The 23,176-nt window shown below is 50.8% G+C and overlaps 1 protein-coding gene across 1 annotated transcript in view; it reads right to left on the bottom strand.

The window, feature by feature from the left end:
* LOC133341662 (collagen alpha-1(I) chain-like) overlaps positions 1-22,377 on the bottom strand; it is a 70,072-nt gene extending 47,695 nt beyond the window's left edge. The window contains exons 1-11 of the mRNA XM_061550254.1: positions 21,408-22,377; positions 19,031-20,005; positions 16,077-16,112; positions 15,138-15,257; positions 14,629-14,667; positions 14,051-14,101; positions 11,632-11,685; positions 11,377-11,484; positions 10,372-10,425; positions 3,977-4,030; positions 1,007-1,051 (exon numbers count right to left, since the gene is read on the bottom strand). Of these exons, the coding sequence (XP_061406238.1) occupies positions 1,007-1,051; positions 3,977-4,030; positions 10,372-10,425; positions 11,377-11,484; positions 11,632-11,685; positions 14,051-14,101; positions 14,629-14,667; positions 15,138-15,257; positions 16,077-16,112; positions 19,031-20,005; positions 21,408-21,560 (1,689 nt within the window). The 5' untranslated portion in view covers positions 21,561-22,377. The remainder of the gene's footprint in view (positions 1-1,006; positions 1,052-3,976; positions 4,031-10,371; positions 10,426-11,376; positions 11,485-11,631; positions 11,686-14,050; positions 14,102-14,628; positions 14,668-15,137; positions 15,258-16,076; positions 16,113-19,030; positions 20,006-21,407) is intronic.
* Between the last annotated feature and the right edge of the window lie 799 nt (positions 22,378-23,176).

Here is a 23,176-nt window from a genome sequence, read left to right as displayed (position 1 = left end):
TGAGATCTCGGCCGGCAACCGAGTACCTGGCGTAGCGGTGTAGTGTAATGAACATCGACACTGGGGGAGACAAAGGCGGCCGGGCGTGGTGCTGGCCACACACTCCCTCGTGTGCCGTGCCGGCCTTCATTAGGTGCTACTCGCTAATAGCACTTGCCCCAACAGTCTATTGAAGGCTTCACGGTGGGATCTTTGTCTTTGTTTCGTTTAAGTGCGAATGGAGTGACGGGGCGAGCAATGCGAGGGTGATGGGGCGATTGTCCTCAAGGGAGGGTAATCATCATGGGTGGGTGTCCGATATAGGGGCCCCTGAATCAAACACGGAGGTCTGTAGGCCAAACCGCCGCGAGGCAATATCTGGCGCACATTGCACGATAATAACCACCACCACCATCATCATCATCCATCATCATCATCAAGGCCACTACAGAGAGAGAAATACCTCTCCATCTGGTGTGCGCGTTCCAAGGAGGAGCGCAGGGCACACGTGGTGCGTGCTCATGTAGGGAGCGGTGGCGCAGTGGTTAGTGCACTGCACTACGAACCCGGGGGACTAAAGTTCTATTCTCCCTTGCTTGGGTTCGAATGAGCCTCAAACACGATGTCCTGGTGCGGCGTGTGGACATCAGCATTGCGGAGACAGAGGCGACCGGGCGGGCTCCTGGCTACCCAGCCCCTCGTCATGTGCTGCGACATCCATCGTTCGGTGCTTGCTAACAGAGTCTGTAAACGGCTGTATGGGGGATCTGTCTTGTTGTTGTACACCTGTCTGTGTGTGTGGGGAGTGCTGGGCGCAGGGGTTGCTGCACCGCACAACGAACCCTCCGGCCGGGCGTGGTTCGGGCCACACAACTCCCTCTTCTGCCGTTCCGGCCTTAATAGCTTACTAGGCGCTACTCGCTAACAGCACTTGCCCAAGAAGCCTGGTAAAGGCTATAGGGGGGATATTTGTGCGTATGCATCATGTGTATACTTATGTGTGCACGTGTGTTGGAGAGATCTGTACCGGCATTCCGTATCCCCCAGGGAATCCCTCGTCCCCGTCGCTGCCCTGGGGATGACAGAAGGTGACACGGCATGGATATTTACCCTGCAGGAGAGCCGCAGCGAGTCTCGAGTCTCGCTCCCAGGAGGAGCCTGCTGCTGCTGCTGCCGTGGGAGGCTTGGCCGGCGACAACCCAGCGACGCGCTGTACAGGAAGGGATCACGCTCGAAGCTCTGCACAGATGGATTCACGAACCCACTTGCCGTGCTGCTGTCTCCCCGGAGGAAAGCCACCACGCGTACAATGGCAAACCGATTCGTTTCGGCCGGGCCAGTTCCGAAGTTGGCATCCCCGGGAAAATATTTCTGTACCCGGCACATCACATCCAGTATACACCCCTCGGTGTATGGCCGTGGCCACCGACACCGCGTGTGGATATCTTCATCCAGCAGGGGACTGACTAAGAGCTGCACATTGTCTATCGTTTCAGTTTATAACATGAAGTATTACTCCGGGCGTCTTGTCTTTGAAACATTTCCAGTAATTCTTTGGAAACTTCAGAGTGGCCAAAGAGCGACTCTAGCCGAGTGTAAAGACGCCTCCGTGGCCCGTGTCACCCACCTTGCTCTCGGCAACAGCACGGGCGGTAATTACAGGGGGGGGGTGGGTAGAATGATTGGGGGGGGGGGGCGCACATTGACCGCCATTCACGAATAACCCAGCGAGTCGTGGTGACAGTAGCAATGTCTCCCCCCTGCCCTTCTACTCCCCACAGACACAGATCCCCCGGGCAGCCTTAGCAGACTGTTGGGGCAAGTGCTGTTAGCGAGTAGCAGCTATGGAGGCCGGCACGGCGCACGAGGGGGTGGGTGGGTGGGTGGCCAGCACCGCGCCCGGCCGTATCAACTGAGGCCAAGTCGACCTGGCTGAGACATTGGCCAACGATGGTGGCTGTGACCTCGGCTTGCCGGGTTCGGAGCGCAGCGCGCTAACCGCTGCACAACCGCTCCCTACACCACCGCACTTAACACCCCCCGCCATACTCACACCCCCACTCACACCCCCACTCACACCCCCACTCACACCCCCACTCACACCCCCACTCACACCCCCACTCACACCCCGACTCACACCCCGACTCACCCCCCGACTCACACCCCGACTCACACCCCCACTCACACCCCCACTCACACCCCGACTCACACCCCCACTCACACCCCCACTCACACCCCCACTCACACCCAGACTCACACCCCCACACACCCCCACTCACACCCCCACTCACACCCCCACTCACACCCCCACTCACACCCCCACTCACACCCCGACTCACACCCCCACACACCCCCACTCACACCCCCACTCACACCCCCACTCACACCCCCACTCACACCCCCACTCACACCCCGACACACCCCCACACACCCCCACTCACACCCCCACTCACACCCCCACTCACACCCCCACTCACACCCCCACTCACACCCCCACTCACACCCCCACTCACACCCCCGACTCACACCCCCGACTCACACCCCCACTCACACCCCCACTCACACCCCCACTCACACCCCCACTCACACCCCCACTCACACCCCCACTCACACCCCCACTCACCCCCACTCACACCCCACTCACCCCCCACTCACACCCCCACTCACACCCCCACTCACACCCCCACTCACACCCCCACTCACACCCCCACTCACACCCCCACTCACACCCCCACTCACACCCCCACTCACACCCCCACTCACACCCCCACTCACACCCCCACTCACACCCCACTCACACCCCCACTCACACCCCCACTCACACCCCCACACACCCCCACTCACACCCCCACTCACACCCCCACTCACACCCCCACTCACACCCCCACTCACACCCCCACTCACACCCCGACTCACACCCCCACTCACACCCCCACCACACCCCCACTCACACCCCCACTCACACCCCGACTCACACCCCCACCACACCCCTACTCACACCCCGACTCACACCCCCACACACCCCCACTCACACCCCACTCACACCCCCACTCACACCCCCACACCCCCCCTCACACCCCCACTCACACCCCCACTCACACCCCCACTCACACACCCCCACTCACACCCCGACTCACACCCCCACACACCCCCACTCACACCCCCACTCACACCCCCACTTACCCCCACTCACACCCCGACTCACACCCCGACTCACACCCCCACTCACACCCCCACTCACACCCCCACTCACACCCCCTCACACCCCCACACACCCCCACTCACACCCCGACTCACACCCCGACTCACACCCCCACACACCCCCACTCACACCCCGACTCACACCCCCACTCACACCCCCACTCACACCCCCACTCACACCCCCACTCACACCCCCACTCACACCCCCACTCACACCCCCACTCACACCCTCACTCACACCCCCACTCACACCCCTCACACCCCACTCACCCCCACTCACACCCCCACTCACACCCCCACTCACACCCCCACTCACACCCCCCACTCACACCCCCACTCACACCCCCACTCACACCCCCACTCACACCCCCACTCACACCCCACTCACACCCCCACTCACACCCCCACTCACACCCCCACTCACACCCCCACTCACACCCCCACTCACACCCCCCACTCACACCCCCACTCACACCCCCACTCACACCCCACTCACACCCCCACTCACACCCCCACTCACACCCCCACTCACACCCCACTCACACCCCCACTCACACCCCACTCACACCCCCACTCACACCCCCACTCACACCCCCACTCACACCCCCACTCACACCCCACACGCCCCCCTCGTGCTCGAGTTGCCCTTCCCCGCGTGCGTCGGTTCCCATGGCGCCGTGCCGAGTTTGCTTCTGTTTGGCAGCTCACGGGGGGAGGAGGGGGGGCGAGTCGGGGGGGGCTCTAGAGGGCGGGGGGTGAGTTCCGGACCCCCCCTCCCCCCCATAATTGGCGTTACCTTTAATCCCTTCTCGCCTTTATCGCCAGGCGGGCCCCTCAGTCCACGGAGACCCTGCACACACAGACACACACACAGACACACACAGACACACACACAGACACACACACAGACACACACACACAGAAATATATACACACAGACACACTCACAGACAGACACACACAGACACACACACGCAGACACACACAAACACACACACAGACACACACACAGACACACAGACACACACAGACACACACACAGACACACACACGCACAGACACACACACACAGACACACAGACACACACAGACACACACACACAGACACACAGACACACACACAGAAAGACATACACAGAAATATATACTCACATACACACACACAGACAGACACACACAGACACACACACGCAGACACCCACAGACAGACACACGCACAGACACACACCAACAAACACACACACAGACAAACACACACAGACACACACACGCAGACACCCACAGACAGACACACACACAGACACACACACAGACACACACACAGACACAGATCTCCCTGTAGCCTGAACAGACTGCCGGGGCAAGTGCCGTTAGCGAGGAGCAGCACCTATGAAGCGTGCGACGATACCACCCTGCCACACACGCAAAAAAGAGACAAAGATCCCCCGTATAGCCTTAACAGACTGTAGGGGGAAGTGCTGTTAGCGAGCACCTATGAAGGCCGCAACGGTACACGAGAGGGTGGGTGGCCAGCACCACGCCCGACCGCCTTTGTCTCCCCAGTGGCGATGTTTACACACCATACCAGGTACTCATTTAAGGCTGAGTCGACCTAGGGGAGGCCCAGAACCGGTTCAGATAATTGTCACTGGTATTGGCCGTAAACTGGAATCGAACCCGGGTCGTTGGGTTCGGTAAAGTCACGTAAATAGGTTCAAATTAATAAAAATAAAATAAAAACTACGACGTTTCGATGACAACACAAGCGAGCATCATCAGGAGGGAAACAAAGGGGGAAGCTGCTAAAAGCAGACTTAATTTTAGAGTATAAAAGCAGACTGTTGTAAAGGTTTAGAATGGGTGTAGCCCAAGGGTCACAAACGACGTGGGCGGGGCTAGTGATGTTAATGTGAGAGATTAGCATGTCAATGTGGGAGATTAGCATGTTAATGTGGGAGATTAGCATGTTAATGTGGGAGATTAGCATGTCAATGTGAGAGATTAGCATGTTAATGTGGGAGATTAGCATGTTAATGTGAGAGATTAGCATGTCAATGTGGGAGATTAGCATGTTAATGTGGGAGATTAGCATGTTAATGTGAGAGATTAGCATGTCAATGTGGGAGATTAGCATGTTAATGTGGGAGATTAGCATGTTCATGTGAGAGATTAGCATGTCAATGTGAGAGATTAGCATGATAATGTGGGAGATTAGCATGTTCATGTGAGAGATTAGCATGTCAATGTGAGAGATTAGCATGTTAATGTGGGAGATTAGCATGTTAATGTGAGAGATTAGCATGTCAATGTGGAAGATTAGCATGATAATGTGGGAGATTAGCATGTTCATGTGAGAGATTAGCATGTCAATGTGAGAGATTAGCATGTTAATGTGGGAGATTAGCATGTTAATGTGAGAGATTAGCATGTCAATGTGGGAGATTAGCATGTTAATGTGGGAGATTAGCATGTTCATGTGAGAGATTAGCATGTCAATGTGAGAGATTAGCATGTTAATGTGGGAGATTATCATGTTAATGTGAGAGATTAGCATGTCAATGTGAGAGATTAGCATGATAATGTGGGAGATTAGCATGTTCATGTGAGAGATTAGCATGTCAATGTGAGAGATTAGCATGTTAATGTGGGAGATTAGCATGTTAATGTGAGAGATTAGCATGTTAATGTGAGAGATTATCATGTTAATGTGAGAGATTAGCATGTTAATGTGGGAGATTAGCGTGTCAATGTGAAAGATTAGCATGTTAATGTGAGAGATTATCATGTTAATGTGAGAGATTAGCATGTTAATGTGAGAGATTAGCATGTTAATGTGAGAGATTAGCATGTTCATGTGAGAGATTAGCATGTTAATGTGGGAGATTAGCATGTCAATGTGAGAGATTAGCATGTTAATGTGAGAGATTATCATGTTAATGTGAGAGATTAGCATGTTAATGTGAGAGAGTAGCATGTTAATGTGAGAGATTAGCATGTTCATGTGAGAGATTAGCATGTATGTGGGAGATTAGCATGTTAATGTGAGGAGATTAGCATGTTATGTGAGATATCATCATGTTAATGTGAGAGATTAGCATGTTATGTGGGAGATTACATGTCAATAGTGAGAGATTAGCATGTTCATGTGAGAGATTAGCATGTTAATGTGGGAGATTAGCATGTTCATGTGAGAGATTAGCATGTTCATGTGAGAGATTAGCATGTTAATGTGGGAGATTAGCATGTTAATGTGGAGATTAGCATGTTAATGTGGGAGATTAGCATGTTAATGTGAGAGAATTAGCATTTATTGGGAGATTAGCATGTCAATATGAGAGATTAGCATGTCAGTGAGAGATTAGTAATGTGGGAGATTAGCATGTTAATGTGAGAGATTAGCATGTTAATGTGGGAGATTAGCATGTCAATATGAGAGATTAGCATGTTCATGTGAGAGATTAGCATGTTAATGTGGGAGATTAGCATGTTAATGTGAGAGATTAGCATGTTAATGTGGGAGATTAGCATGTCAATATGAGAGATTAGCATGTTCATGTGAGAGATTAGCATGTTAATGTGGGAGATTAGCATGTTAATGTGAGAGATTAGCATGTTCATGTGGGAGATTAGCATGTCAATATGAGAGATTAGCATGTTCATGTGAGAGATTAGCATGTTAATGTGGGAGATTAGCATGTTAATGTGAGAGATTAGCATGTTAATGTGGGAGATTAGCATGTCAATATGAGAGATTAGCATGTTCATGTGAGAGATTAGCATGTTAATGTGGGAGATTAGCATGTTAATGTGAGAGATTAGCATGTTAATGTGGGAGATTAGCATGTCAATATGAGAGATTAGCATGTTCATGTGAGAGATTATGCAGGTGTTAATGTGGAGATTAGCATGTTAATGTGAGAGATTAGCATGTTAATGTGGGAGATTAGCATGTCAATATGAGAGATTAGCATGTTCATGTGAGAGATTAGCATGTTAATGTGGGAGATTAGCATGTTAATGTGAGAGATTAGCATGTTAATGTGGGAGATTAGCATGTCAATATGAGAGATTAGCATGTTCATGTGAGAGATTGGCATGTTAATGTGGGAGATTAGCATGTTAATGTGAGAGATTAGCATGTCAATGTGGGAGATTAGCGTGTTAATGTGAGAGATTAGCATGTCAATGTGGGAGATTAGCGTGTTAATGTGAGAGATTAGCATGTTAATATGAGAGATTAGCATGTTAATGTGATAGATTAGCATGTCAATGTGAGAGATTAGCATGTTCATGTCAGATCGTGGAGGTGGCTGTGTCGGTGCGAGACATTTGACTGTTAACGTGAAATCGGAGAGCCGAAGCCACGGGGAAAATGACAACAAACATCAGAAGGTGGCAGGATGTCGACATCACAGCTAGCTGTCACTTCAACTGGTTGATGGCGTCATTCCGACGATCAACGTCGTGAGCAGCGTGGATGCGGCACAGCAAGAAGGGCCTCGCTTTGATTCCCGACTCTGGCGCGGTTCTGCGCTGAGTGTGGATGTTCTCCCTCTCTCCCTGTTCTGTGTGGAGTGTTACGGTCTCTCTCTCTCTCCCTGTTCTGTGTGGAGTGTTACGGTCTCTCTCTCTCTCCCTGTTCTGTGTGGAGTGTTATGGTCTCTCTCTCTCTCCCTGTTCTGCGTGGAGTGTTATGATCTCTCTCTCTCCCTGTTCTGTGTGGAGTGTTACGGTCTCTCTCTCTCCCTGTTCTGTGTGGAGTGTTATGGTCTCTCTCTCTCTCCCTGTTCTGTGTGGAGTGTTATGGTCTCTCTCTCTCTCCCTGTTCTGTGTGGAGTGTTATGATCTCTCTCTCTCCCTGTTCTGTGTGGAGTGTTATGGTCTCTCTCTCTCTCCCTGTTCTGTGTGGAGTGTTATGGTCTCTCTCTCTCTCTCCCTGTTCTGTGTGGAGTGTTATGGTCTCTCTCTCTCTCCCTGTTCTGCGTGGCGTGTTATGATCTCTCTCTCTCCCTGTTCTGTGTGGATTGTTACGGTCTCTCTCTCTCTCCCTGTTCTGTGTGGAGTGTTATGGTCTCTCTCTCTCTCCCTGTTCTGTGTGGAGTGTTATGCTCTCTCTCTCTCTGTTCTGTGTGGAGTGTTATGGTCTCTCTCTCTCTCTCCCTGTTCTGTGTGGAGTGTTATGGTCTCTCTCTCTCTGTTCTGTGTGGAGTGTTACGGTCTCTCTCTCTCTCCCTGTTCTGTGTGGAGTGTTATGCTCTCTCTCTCTCCCTGTTCTGCGTGGAGTGTTATGGTCTCTCTCTCTCCCTGTTCTGTGTGGAGTGTTATGGTCTCTCTCTCTCTCCCTGTTCTGCGTGGAGTGTTATGATCTCTCTCTCTCCCTGTTCTGTGTGGATTGTTACGGTCTCTCTCTCTCTCCCTGTTCTGTGTGGAGTGTTATGGTCTCTCTCTCTCTCCCTGTTCTGTGTGGAGTGGTATGGTCTCTCTCTCTCCCTGTTCTGTGTGGAGTGTTATGGTCTCTCTCTCTCTCCCTGTTCTGCGTGAGTTTTCTCCAGGTTCGCTGATTTCCCCCCCATGGCTGAACCCACCCACCCAGCGTAGCCGATATTGACCAACATCCCAATGCTGAGAAATCGCCTGCAAGTCACTCGACGGGGACCGCACAGGCACAACAGCAGCAGCAGCATCGCCCTCTCCCCTCCCCACCTCCTACTGTGGAAATGTGGCAGGACTCTCCAGAAAAAATGAGGCTCTCCTCGGTAAAGAAACGGAATAAAAATAATAATACAATGTAAATAAAATAATAATACAATGTAAATAAAATAATAATACAATGTAAATAAAATAATAATACAATGTAAATAAAATAATAATACAATCTAACTAGAATAATAAGACAATGTAAATAAAATAATAATACAATCTACATAAAATAATAATACAATCTAAATAAAATAATAATACAATCTAAATAAAATAATAATACAATCTAACTAGAATAATAATACAATCTAAATAACATAATAATACAAGCTAAATAAAATAATAATGCAATCTACATTAAATAATAATACAAACTAAATAAAATAATAATAAAATCTAAATAACATAATAATAAAATCTAAATAAAATAATAATAAAATCTAAATAAAATAATAATACAATCTAAATAAAATAATAATACAATGTACATTAAATAATAATACAATCTAAATAAAATAATAATACAATCTAAATAAAATAATAATACAATCTACATAAAATAATAATACAATCTACATAAAATAATAATACAATCTAAATAAAATAATAATAAAATCTAAATAAAATAATAATAAAATCTAAATAAAATAATAATACAATCTACATAAAATAATAATACAATCTAAATAAAATAATAATACAATCGAAATTTTATAATAATACAATCTAAATAAAATAATAATACAATCTAAATAAAATAATAATACAAAACTAGATAAAATAATAATAAATCTAAATAAAATAATAATACAATCTAAATAAAATAATAATGCAATCTACATAAAATAATAATACAATCTACATAAAATAATAATAGAATCTAAATAAAATATTAATAAAATCTACATAAAATAATACAATCTAAATAAAATAATAATACAATCTACATAAAATAATAATACAATCTAAATAAAATAATAATACAATCTAAATTTAATAATAATACAATCTAAATAAAATAATAATACAATCTAAATAAAATAATAATGCAATCTTAATAAAATAATAATACACTCTAAATAAAATAATAACACAATGTAAATAAAATAATAATACAATCTACATAAAATAATAATACAATCTAAATAAAATAATAATACAATCTAAATAAAATATATTGGCTGCTGTTCACACGAACATCCGTACATTGGTGCTCATCTGCCTACAGTCCTAAGCCAGTGGTGGACGTTCCACATTCCTATGGCGAGGGTGAGTTTGACCATATATTAATCACTGCTGACTTCCCCCACAAAATGGTACTCATTCTATCGACCCCAGAGGGGCGGATGATGGGCTGACTCAACAGCAGCAGCAGCAGAGTTATGATCATTATTATAATAATTTTATCAGAAGGAATGTATAATTCCCCCTCTGACTTGAGCCTGTCATGGGAATGTGAAATTGCCTCTGTTGGCTTCGGTGTTGTCTTACCGCAAAACCTTTCTGCCCCTTGCGTCCCTTGTCCCCTGAGTATCCTTGAGGACCCTGCCAGGGAAAGGGGGCCAGGCAGGGGAAGGGGTGTGGGGGGTGGGAGGGATGCGCAGGTCATAAGGTCATTGGGTCTTCAAACGAATAATGTGGCGATGATGTTGACGCTGCTACTGCGTTGGCAGTGGTGCACAAGCTAAATTAATTAATTAATACATAACACGGTCGCGAACAACGCTGAATGCAGTCTTAAAAGCAAAAGTATGCAGGCGACGTTTCGGGCTATGGCCCTAATCCTTCAAAGCTCGTGGATAGAGAGGCCAGTCGATAAGAGTGAGACACTGGATTGGTTTACACCGTGGAAGGGCCTGATGGCAATTCAGTGTTGAAGCCACTTCAGTTATTGACCCAGTCGTGTAAATCGGCAGATGAGTAGTTGCACTATCAGCAGCTATCGAGTAACAGACAAACCCCCTTCAATAACTGCAACGTATTTACTGCAAAAGAAACTCATCTTTTTAGATAAATATGACCAGTAAAATATCGAGCAGCGCTGCTGGTGCACCGCACAGCCCCAGTGCCAAGTGGGAACGAGGCTCTGTCTTCCACACGACTCCTGCAATGGCAGCAGTAGGCCATGAGGTCATTGCACATCGTGACCCCAGCTCGGGGTGAAGGCGCAGCCCTGGGGCATTGGCCTACTCTTCCTCGCTGGCCACACGTCTTGGAGGAGGTGTCAGTAGCCACACTTGACCCCACCGCACGTGACCCCTGCACACTGCTGGGTGGCGGGGCGCAGGCGCGGGGGGTGGGGAGGACGCGGAAGTTGCCCAATTACCCAAACTGCTGCGCAGGGAGACGGAGTCGAGCCGGTGTGGTCAGGTCACCAACCATCGCACTGCGCGCCATCCCCTGTGCGCTGCCGCCGCATTGCGTTGCGTTTAGTTGGGAGGGGGGGGGGGGGCGGCGTGCTTAGGGGGTAGGGGGCAGGGGGCCAGGACCCCTTACCGTGTCCCCGGGGACTCCTCGGGGTCCCGCGCGTCCATTCACCCCCGGGGTCCCCTGCGAGGCGGAGCGACCCGGGGGTCCCGGTCTCCCAGGGGGTCCAACGGGGCCCTGTGACGGGGAGCACAAACCGAGAGGGTTCAGTCGCTGTGCTCCCCCATTGCTGCTGCCGAGTTGCGGCGGTGACTCTGTGTGGAGGGGCGGGGGGAACGAGGGGGTAGGGGGTAGGGGGTTGCACGGTGCATCACGCTTGTCTACCTCTTTCCCCGGGTCCCCTCTGAGCCCCTCTGGACCCCGCTCCCCATCAGGCCCCTGTGAAGGAGAAGGGACCTTGTTAGTTGAACCCCCATCGTCATCATCTTCATCATCGACACCACGATCATTGCCGTCACGATCACCGCCATCATGATGAGTACAATCATCAGCAGCAGCAGCCACTGTCATTTTCATCATTAACATTACAGTACAATTACCACCAGCACCATTATCATCACTGCTGTCATAACTATTTTTGTAATATTACCATCACATCAGCATCATCAACATCATCCACATAATTTCCACCATCAACACTGCTATCATCATATTCCTCATCATCATAACTAATATTCATCATCATCAATAATCATGATGATATCTATCAACATGACCACGACCACTACCACTATCATCATCATTAACATCACTACCACCGCTGTCATCACTGCCACTCTCTCAGCAGTATCAACACCGATCACATCATCGCCATGGTCATCCACGAGCACCACCACCACGACCACCATGAGGCATGGAGTCATCGTCTGTGGACTAGGTCCGCTGGTTATTCACTTGGGTCACACGGCAGGTGACACGCACAGCCTCACCGCCGCCTGTGTCACAGTCAGAAACACCGCGGTCATTCCCTAAACACCCCAACAACAACAACAGCTCTACGGGAAAGTGCGCAGAGAAGCATGGAGAGAGCCACGCCTGAGTTTGCACCGAGAGACGGAGAGAGGAGCACGTGGATTAGCGGACACACGCGGGCGAGAGACCCATCATCACGTCGGCTGACAACATCTTACAGATAAAAGAACCCCACGTGGCAGCAGCAGCAGGAGCCACACCGAGTCGTCTCGTGAGTAAATAAATAAACAACGCCATAAGTGGACTGATTGACGTGTGGAGGCGCTTTGCTGGGTCTGCACGAATCTTACATTGCGCGTGGGGGGGGGGGGGAAGTAATCGCCGTAATTACCACGCGATTACATCCGCTGGGGAGCTGGGGACGCGACGGCTCCACTTTATTAGGGGGAGGGGCGGCGGGGGACAATTATCCCGACTCCCCGCGCCTGTCTCTCACCCGCAGCCTGGCCCGGGACAGTCTCCAGCACCGTCGCTCACGAAGCCAAAGCGACGATGATGATGATGATGGCGACAACCCGGCACGCGCGCGTCCTCAGGACGTGGCTGTCCGAGCCAGCCAGCAAAACTTTTTTTTTAGTCCAGAAATATAAAATGTCATGATACGACTCGATAATAGCTGAGTACATTTGGTATTGACGCCATCGTTCCTAGAGCGCAGGGCGGTTTCAGGGGGGCGATGTTGCAGTTTGTGCCATCGCTCTTCGGGGGAACATTTCGAATATGGCAAAAATTTGGACAATTGGCCGACAACTCGTTTCAAATGACGTCACGGGATCACCGAGGTGCACGGTGAAGCGGGTGGCGATTCGTGTTCTTATCGTTCATGCTCCCGCAGTATTCACCAGGGTGGCCTTTCGAACGTGAACCGCGGCAACAATTAGCGAACGTGCTACCTCTGCGCCATCGCGTCACCACCCCGTGGAAGGACTCTTCCGCTGTTTTGACCGCTGCAGGGCCGGTGGCGTAAATTCCACGTTCCTATGACGAGGATGATGCTATCCACAGGACAATCGTTGTTGATTTATCCACTAAGTGGCAATGCTTTTTTCGATGCCGGAGAGAGAGATGGGATGATGAGTCAAATCCCCAACCAAGATTGTAACTCGTTACCGTGGGATTGCAAGCCGCTCGCTCTGCCGCTGTGTCACGTGGCCGGGTGTGCTCTATCTGAGTCACGTGGCCGGGTGTGCTCTGTCTGCTATGACGCACGGGTCAGACACGTGGTCACCAACGATACAATGGATGAACAAAAACAGGTTCACAGCGAAACACGGACGCGCGCCTGGGATCAATGACGTCATTCAAACTATTCAAACTGTGACGCAAAGCTAGGCTTGGGCAGAACGCGTCACGGCCAGACGGTACGATGGAGGCCATGGTCGAGACTGACGACGGAGCGGCAGCTAACGGAATGGAACGCCTGCCGAGAGGACGTCCACCGAGATGTAGCACTGTGATCAGTCGTGAGAGGCGGTGGCGGCTTAGGGGGGCCTCCATTCAGCAGTGGATCGACCACGGCTGATGACGATGACGACGATGGGAGAATGGCACTGCATGCGGAGCAAAACGTCGGACAACGTTGCCAATCGACAACGGCACCGCGCCGTAACAGATCGTCGTCTCGTGGCGTCGAGAAGGTGGCCCGCGATAAACAAAAAAAACTTGGAGGAAATTATAAAATAAAAAAGTCACGATGGCGTTGACACCTGTTGAACTGTGACGGTGAATGTCGGAGGTTGTGTTTGTGGGGGGCAGGGGAGGGTGTTCTTACGGGGGGCCCGGGAAGGCCCTGAAATCCCGGAGGCCCCGCTTCTCCTTTCCTCTGCCAGTCAAGAGACGGAACGAGAGAGGAGTCGGTGAAATCATCATCAAACATCCTCATCATCCTCATCACCTAATCATTCACTCACCTACATCATCACCACCTGCAGCATCATCACCAGCAGCAGCAAAGTCGCTAACTACATTATCACAATCACCACCATCATCATCGCCCAGGGCAGCTTCAACTAATTACTCTACAGGCAACTAACATGACACAGATCCCCCGGATAGCCTTGGCGGACTTTTGGGGAAAGTGCTGCTAGCGAGCACCGATGGAGGTTGGCACAGCACACGAGGGGATGATTCACATTTAAAATGTACAACGTAATTTATTTTAGCTGGAAGGGCCCGTGAAGACGGGTGTTTTGCTATGGAACATATGTTATACAATACAATAACAATCACCACCACCATCACCACTATCATCACCACCATCACCAGCACTACCATCACCACCATCATCACCACCACCATCACCAGCACTACCATCACCACCATCACCACGGGATGGGAGTCACAACTCACTGGCCAGCCCGTGGACAGCACGCGGTAGAAGGGGGTTTTCTGTGAGCACAGGGGAGGGAGGATGACATCACCACCATCGCTGTCATCACATCAACATCATCACCACCACCACCACCGATGGCCGTCATGGCCTGACACGGCCATCAATTATCTGACATCATCGCCATCACTATCACCGCTGCCACAACCACACCATCAACATCATCATCACCACCAGCATCAGCATCACCACTAGCCACCATCGTCGTCAACATCACTATTGGCGATGTCTGCCACTGTCTGGCGTCATCATCACAAATCACCTTCCCTGCCACCACCACCACCATCATCATCGCCACCAACATCACAGCTACATCGTCATCATCATCGTCGCCATTAGTGTCATGAATATCACCACCATCACCACCAATATGCCATCACCACCACCATCACCATCACCACCATCACCACCATCACCACCATCACCACCACCAACACTACCACCATCACCACCATCGCTCTCAACTCACCAAGAACTCCTCCCACTCTTCTAGGGCGTGGCTCCAGATGAGGAAGGTGGGGGGCCCTGGGGGGCCCGGGGGACCGTATGCCCCCGTCATCCCCACTCGCCCGGGGGGGCCCTCATCCCCCTACAGGTGGGCGTGGGTTGGTGGGGGGAGAGGAGAGAGAAGGGGGGTGGGGGGGAGAGAGTGGGGAAGGAGAGAGAAGGGGGGTGGGGGGGAGAGAGTGGGGAAGGAGAGAGAAGGGGGGTGGGGGGGAGAGAGTGGGGAAGGAGAGAGAAGGGGGTGGGGGGGAGAGAGTGGGGAAGGAGAGAGAAGGGGGGTGGGGGGGAGAGAGTGGGGAAGGAGAGAGAAGGGGGGTGGGGGGGAGAGAGTGGGGAAGGAGAGAGCAGAGAGAGGGGGAGAGAGAGGGGGTGAGAAGGGAGAAGGAGAGAGAAGGGGGGTGGGGGGGAGAGAGTGGGGAAGGAGAGAGAAGGGGGGGTGGGGGGGGAGAGAGTGGGGAAGGAGAGAGAAGGGGGGTGGGGGGGGAGAGAGTGGGGAAGGAGAGAGAAGGGGGGTGGGGGGAGAGAGTGGGGAAGGAGAGAGCAGAGAGAGGGGGGAGAGAGGGGATGAGAAGGGAGAAGGAGAGAGAAGGGGGGTGGGGGGGAGAGAGTGGGGAAGGAGAGAGCAGAGAGAGGGGGGAGAGAGGGGGTGAGAAGGGAGAAGGAGAGAGAAGGGGGGTGGGGGGGGAGAGGGGGAGAGAGTGGGGAAGGAGAGAGAAGGGGGGGGGGGACCGTTATGAGCATTGCCCCGACTCAACCCTGCGAGCCCCAATCAGCTCCCTCGGCCACCTCGACTCCACCAGAGCCGACACGGCTCGCTGCGCGCTGAGGTGAGGGGGGGGGGCTCCCGACTCCACATGAATGGGGTCTCTTCATGGGGGGGTCATGGTGGGGGGGGGGGTCTCACCTTGTCCCCTTTCTCGCCCATCTCTCCCTCGGTACCCTGCAGAGTAGAGAAGCGTAATGAGGAATGATGCTAAACATCAATAACATTGCTTCATCATGAGCAGCATTATCGTCAATGCGTTATCACAACTTTTATAATCATCATCATTACTATCGTAAACTTTATAATTATCACTATGATCAGATATACGATTATGATTATTATCAGTATAGTACTGATATCAGTATTGTCATAATCATCACTCTGATCATCATTGAAAAGGTGATGGTGCTAGTGATGATGATGGCATCATCACCAGCATCACCATCATGTCACAATCATCACCATGACAATCATCACTTTCATTACCATTGCTATCATCACTAGCACTACCAATTCTCTTACAATCATCACTAGCATCACCATTAACAATCATCACCATTAACAATCATCACCATTAACAATCATCACCATCACCATTCATCACCATCACCATTAACAATCATCACCATTAACAATCATCACCATTAACAATCATCACCATTAACAATCATCACCATTAACAATCATCACCATCATCATTCATCACCATCACCATTAACAATCATCACCATTAACAATCATCACCATTAACAATCATCACCATCACCATTAACAATCATCACCATCACCATTCATCACCATCACCATTAACAATCATCACCATTAACAATCATCACCATTAACAATCATCACCATTAACAATCATCACCATTAACAATCATCACCATCACCATTAACAATCATCACCATTAACAATCATCACCATCACCATTAACAATCATCACCATCACCATTAACAATCATCACCATTAACAATCATCACCATCACCATTAACAATCATCACCATCACTATTAACAATCATCACCATTAACAATCATCACCATCACCATTAACAATCATCACCATCACCATTAACAATCATCACCATCACCATTAACAATCATCACCATTAACAATCATCACCATCACCATTAACAATCATCACCATCACTATTAACAATCATCACCATCACCATTAACAATCATCACCATTTACAATCATCACCATCACCATTAACAATCATCACCATCACTATTAACAATCATCACCATTAACAATCATCACCATTAACAATCATCACCATTAACAATCATCACCATTAACAATCATCACCATTAACAATCATCACCATCACTATTAACAATCATCACCATTAACAATCATCACCATTAACATTCATCACCATTAACAATCATCACCATCACTATTAACAATCATCACCATTAACAATCATCACCATTAACAATCATCACCATCACTATTAACAATCATCACCATCACTATTAACAATCATCACCCATCACCATTAACAATCATCACCATCACTATTAACAATCATCACCATTAACAATCATCACCATTAACAATCATCACCATTAACAATCATCACCATTAACAATCATCACCATTAACAATCATCACCATCACTATTAACAATCATCACCATTAACAATCATCACCATTAACATTCATCACCATTAACAATCATCACCATCACTATTAACAATCATCACCATTAACAATCATCACCATTAACATCATCACCAATCACTATTAACAATCATCACCATAACAATCATCACCATTAACAATCATCACCATTAACACTCATCACCATTAACAATCATCACCATTAACAATCATCACCATCACTATTAACAATCATCACCATTAACAATCATCACCATTAACAATCATCACCATTAACAATCATCACCATCACTCTTAACAATCATCACCATCACCATTAACAATCATCACCATTAACAATCATCACCATCACTTAACAATCATCACCATTAACAATCATCACCATTACTATTAACAATCATCACCATTAACAATCATCACCATTAACAATCATCACCATCACCATTAACAATCATCACCATCACTATTAACAATCATCACCATTAACAATCATCACCATCACCATTAACAATCATCACCATCACCATTAACAATCATCACCATCACCATTAACAATCATCACCATTAACAATCATCACCATCACCATTAACACTTCATCACCATCCTATTAACAATCATCACCATCACCATTAACAATCATCACCATTTACAATCATCACCATCACCATTAACAATCATCACCATCACTATTAACAATCATCACCATTAACAATCATCACCATTAACAATCATCACCATTAACAATCATCACCATTAACAATCATCACCATTAACAATCATCACCATCACTATTAACAATCATCACCATTAACAATCATCACCATTAACATTCATCACCATTAACAATCATCACCATCACTATTAACAATCATCACCATTAACAATCATCACCATTAACAATCATCACCATCACTATTAACAATCATCACCATTAACAATCATCACCATTAACAATCATCACCATTAACAATCATCACCATTAACAATCATCACCATTAACAATCATCACCATCACTATTAACAATCATCACCATTAACAATCATCACCATTAACAATCATCACCATTAACAATCATCACCATCACTCTTAACAATCATCACCATCACCATTAACAATCATCACCATTAACAATCATCACCATCACTTAACAATCATCACCATTAACAATCATCACCATTACTATTAACAATCATCACCATTAACAATCATCACCATTAACAATCATCACCATCACTATTAACAATCATCACCATTAACAATCATCACCATTAACAATCATCACCATCACCATTAACAATCATCACCATCACCATTAACAATCATCACCATTAACAATCATCACCATTAACAATCATCACCATTAACAATCATCACCATCACCATTAACAATCATCACCATTAACAATCACCACCATCACCACCGGGGCACGCAGCGTCACTGATCACGTGGCGTGTTACCCGTGATCCTGGGGGTCCGCGGGACCCTGACGTCCCAGGGGGGCCCCGCTTCGGCGGCAGGACGAGGGGGGGCCTTTCTGGAGGCTCCGTGGGTTCTTCTGGCTCGCCGGGGTCATTGGGATCACAGAGGTCATTGGGTTCCATGGGGTCACCGAGGGGTTCGCTGACGTCACAGGGATCGGCGGGGTCACGGGAGTCGGGCGAATCGGCCGAATCCTGGGCTTCATTGGGGTCATTGAGTTCATTGGGGTCACACAAGGAATTGGGGTCACACGGACACTTGGGGTCCTTGGGGTCGCACTGGTCAGCAGGGTCACTGAGTTCATTGGGGTAAAATGGACAATTGGGGTCACTTGTGTCGCAGGAGTCACTGGGTTCATTGGGTTCCAATGGACAGTTGGAGTCATTGGGGTCGCATGGTTCGACGGGGTCACTGAGTTCATTGGGGTCAAATGGACAGTGTGGGTCACTGGGGTCGCATGGTTCAACGGGGTCACTGAGTTCATTGGGGTCAAATGGACAGTGTGGGTCACTGGGGTCGCATGGTTCAACGGGGTCGCTGAGTTCATTGGGGTCAAATGAACAGTTGGGGTCACTGGGGTCGCAAGGGTCAGCGGGGTCACTGAGTTCACAGATGGGGTCGCCGGGGTTACAGGAGCCAGGGTCGCTGAGGTCGAACTGAAATTCCTCCTGGGACCCCGGGAGGTCGTCTAGACCCGCCAATTCTCGGTGGCCCGTCCCATCTCTCCATGCGCCGTCAACCCCCATTGCGAACGCCGCGCGCCGAGGGAGTCGGACGCGGCGAGGTCCGGACAACAGAGGGGACTCCTGGCGAAGCGAAGGGGGGTGGTCCCCTTGCCAGCGGGGGTCTGGAGCGCGCAGGGGGTCGCGTCCCGGCCGGTAAGGGGGTAGACTGGGGGTCAGCGTTGGGGTGAGCGCGGGGGGTGGCCGATAGTCGAGTGGCGACACCTCTTCCTAGAGACACGAACACCAACATCGTCAACATCATCATCAGCACCAAGAGAAGCATCATCATCACCTTGGTTCACCATCACCTTACATTCGAGCTCACGTGACCCCGCCGCAGTAGAGCTGCAGTGACAGACGGCTGTGGAGCGGTTTCGTGCTCGTTGGGACTCGTCAGCACAGCGCCGTCTCCCCGCTGCGGTTGCTGCTGCAGCTGCAGTTGTGAGCGAGCCGTGTCACATTTGGTCGAATGCACTCGGCTGGTGACCCACTGTGCAGTCCTTCAGGAACTGCTGAGGGTCGAGTTTCGCTTGCTCTGTTTGCATGCTGCTACTGCTCCTGCTGCTGCTCCTGCTGCTGCTGCTCCTGCTACTGCTGCTCCTGCTGCTGCTCATGCTGCTGCTGTGGTTTGGAACTCGTGCCCCCCCCAGCAGTCTGCGTCAATCGTCGCGGGGCGCGGCGACTCCCTCCTCCTCCTGTGGGATTTCCTCGCCGCCGTGCCCGCACGCGGTTCGGGAAGAGCGACGCCGGGGGGGGGGGCGGGGGCACGCGATAGGGGGGGGCATGCGGGGGGGACGCTCGGGAAGGGGAAGGAACGCGGGGGGGGGGGGCGCGTGAGGGCGGGCACGGGGGGAGGCACGGGGGGGCACGGGGGGGGGGCACGCGAGGCAACGGCAGCGCTCGCGGCCTCGCCGGGCCACACGGGGATGGCCGTGGGGAGCCGCGGGTCGCGACGGGACTCCGGCAGTGGGGGGGGGGGCGCGAGTCGTCTCCATGTGCCCGCTTCTCTCTCTCCGTCAAGCCCCCACCAGACACGCGACTTCACGCTGGAGTCTCGCGCACATGGCCTCGTCGCTCCGCCAGTTGTTGTTGTTGTTTATCCCGCTCCTCTACCCAGCAAAGGTCTCACTGAGTCACACACGAGACTCCTTCTCCTTCAGGGGGCTCCTGCCGATCGCAGTCGAGGGGCGCGATGTTGCTGCTGCTGCTGCTGCTGGGTCATCCCGATCGAGTGATTTGCAGGGACTCGTTCAGCATTGGAATGTGTTTGGGCCATTACCGGTCACGCTGCAGAACAGGCAGCGAGAGAGAGAACTCCTCCAGACTGCACACAGCACCGCGCCCGAGTCGGGAATCGAACCCAGACCCCTTCTTGCTGCGAGTGTCACCACCACGGCGGAACCGCCCTCTCCATCGTGACCCCCCCCCCGCCCCCCCCGTTGAGACACAGACGGAGCCGGTGCGTCAACGCTTTCAACACCACGCGCGTGGCCAAAACGACCTCGCGTGTGTGTGGCACGACCCTCTTGAGTATCAGTCGTGAGACTCCGAGTGGGGGGCACCGCTACGATCGCAGTCCGCGCCGCGGTGGCGTCACCAGAGCGCGCTGATGCCGCGAGACGCCTCTCACCTGAGCGGCGCGTGATCCACCAACACCCAGGGCCCACGGGGTGAGCAGCAGCAGCAGCAGGAGCAGCAGGAGCAGAGGGAGCCACAGCGGGGCCCGGGAGCTTCGATCGCGCCTCGCTGTGCCCCCTCGCGCCGCACCCGGGATCCAACTCATGTCTCGGTCACTCCTCGGGCGGGTCAACTCCACATGCCGAGACAGCCGTTCTCGCGCGAGACGCGTCGTGTGTCTGTGTGTCTTTGTCTGTCAACTTCTGTGGGTGTGTTTGTCTATGTGTGTGTCTGTGTGTTTGTCTATTTGTGTGTCTGTGTGTTTGTCTATGTGTGTGTCTGTGTGTTTGTCTATGTGTATGTCCGTGTGTTTGTCTATTTGTGTGTCCGTGTGTTTGTTTTTATGTGTGTCTGTGTGTTTGTCTATTTGTGTGTCTATGTGTTTATCGACGTCTCCGTCCGTTTGTCCTCCTTGACTTGAGTGGTGTCGATCCCTGACCATCAGTCCCGCCTGCCTGTCTTCCTGCCTGCTGACTTGCCAGTCACTCAATCGGTCAGTCAGTCCGCCTGCCTGCCTGCCGGCCTGCCGGTCACTCACTCAGTCACTCACTCACTCAGTCAGTCCGCCTGCCTGCCTGCCTACCAGTCACTCACTCAGTCAGTCAGTCCGCCTGCCTGCCTGCCGGCCTGCCGGTCACTCACTCAGTCACTCACTCACTCACTCAGTCTGTCTGCCTGCCGGCCTGCCAGTCACTCACTCAGCCGGTCAGTCCGCCTGCCTGTCGGCCTGCTGGTCACTCACTCAGTCACTCACTCACTCAGTCTGTCTGCCTTCCCGCCTGCCAGTCACTCACTCAGTCAGTCCGCCTGCCTGCCTGCCTGCCGGTCTGCTGGTCACTCAGTCAGTCAGTCCGCCTCCACTGCCTGTCCGTCTGTGTGGGTCTCTCCGCTCGCCCGTCCACGTGCACCGCGCGGACACGCCTCGAGCGTAGACGGAGCGGGAAGGGATCCCGAGGAGAGGAGGGAGGAGGAGGAGGGAGAGGGGGAGGAGGTAGATAATGAGGGAGGGAGGGAGGGGAGTTAATGACCACTTGAGAAGGGACTCGCTCCGCCCTCCCACACTAACTCTGCCCCCAGCCCATTACGAGCGGGGGTGATGGAGGGGGTAGGCGAGCTGGGGGGGGGAAGGTGGATTGGGGATGGCCACCAGGAGGGACGTGGGAGGATCTTCCCAGTAATTAATAATTAATCGCGGCGATTAAGACATTCTCTGTGGTTTATGCGCAACCACGAATTAATAACAACATCCCGCCAGCATCGCCCACGGCCTCTCACACAGGGCTATTTAGGTGTATTATTTATTATTTTATTTATGTGCCCACGAGAGCCGCTGCTGCTGCGGCTGCTGCTGCCACATTGGGTGTTTATTTTACGATGTTGTTCATACAATGAATGATGAGTCGTGTTTATTATTCTTCACGTGGGAAGGAGCCGGGAGATAACCCCACGCCTCTCCCCGTACAGACGGAATAAACAGCTGGCGACTATCCCACTTGCTGTACCGCCTTCTGACTAACGAGCCAGGGCACGGCACATCCTCGACACCCACCCTCGGCATGGGCAGCTTCACACCCCATCTGTGCGTGATCCACCAACCCTCGCTGCTGCCTCCACGGTGCTGGGTGACACAGGTCACGTGCAGCGTGGCCACCACCACGCTGTGCGCACACGGTAGTGCACTGCTTGGACACGGGCTGCCAACCCTCCATCGATTGGCCCCAG

This window comes from Lethenteron reissneri, chromosome 12 (genome assembly GCF_015708825.2).
Source record: "Lethenteron reissneri isolate LAM-NWPU_2019-01 chromosome 12, ASM1570882v1, whole genome shotgun sequence".
NCBI lineage: Eukaryota > Metazoa > Chordata > Hyperoartia > Petromyzontiformes > Petromyzontidae > Lethenteron > Lethenteron reissneri.
The sequence above is the reverse complement of the archived record's forward strand: the minus strand, read 5'-3'. Positions and strand labels throughout refer to the sequence as shown.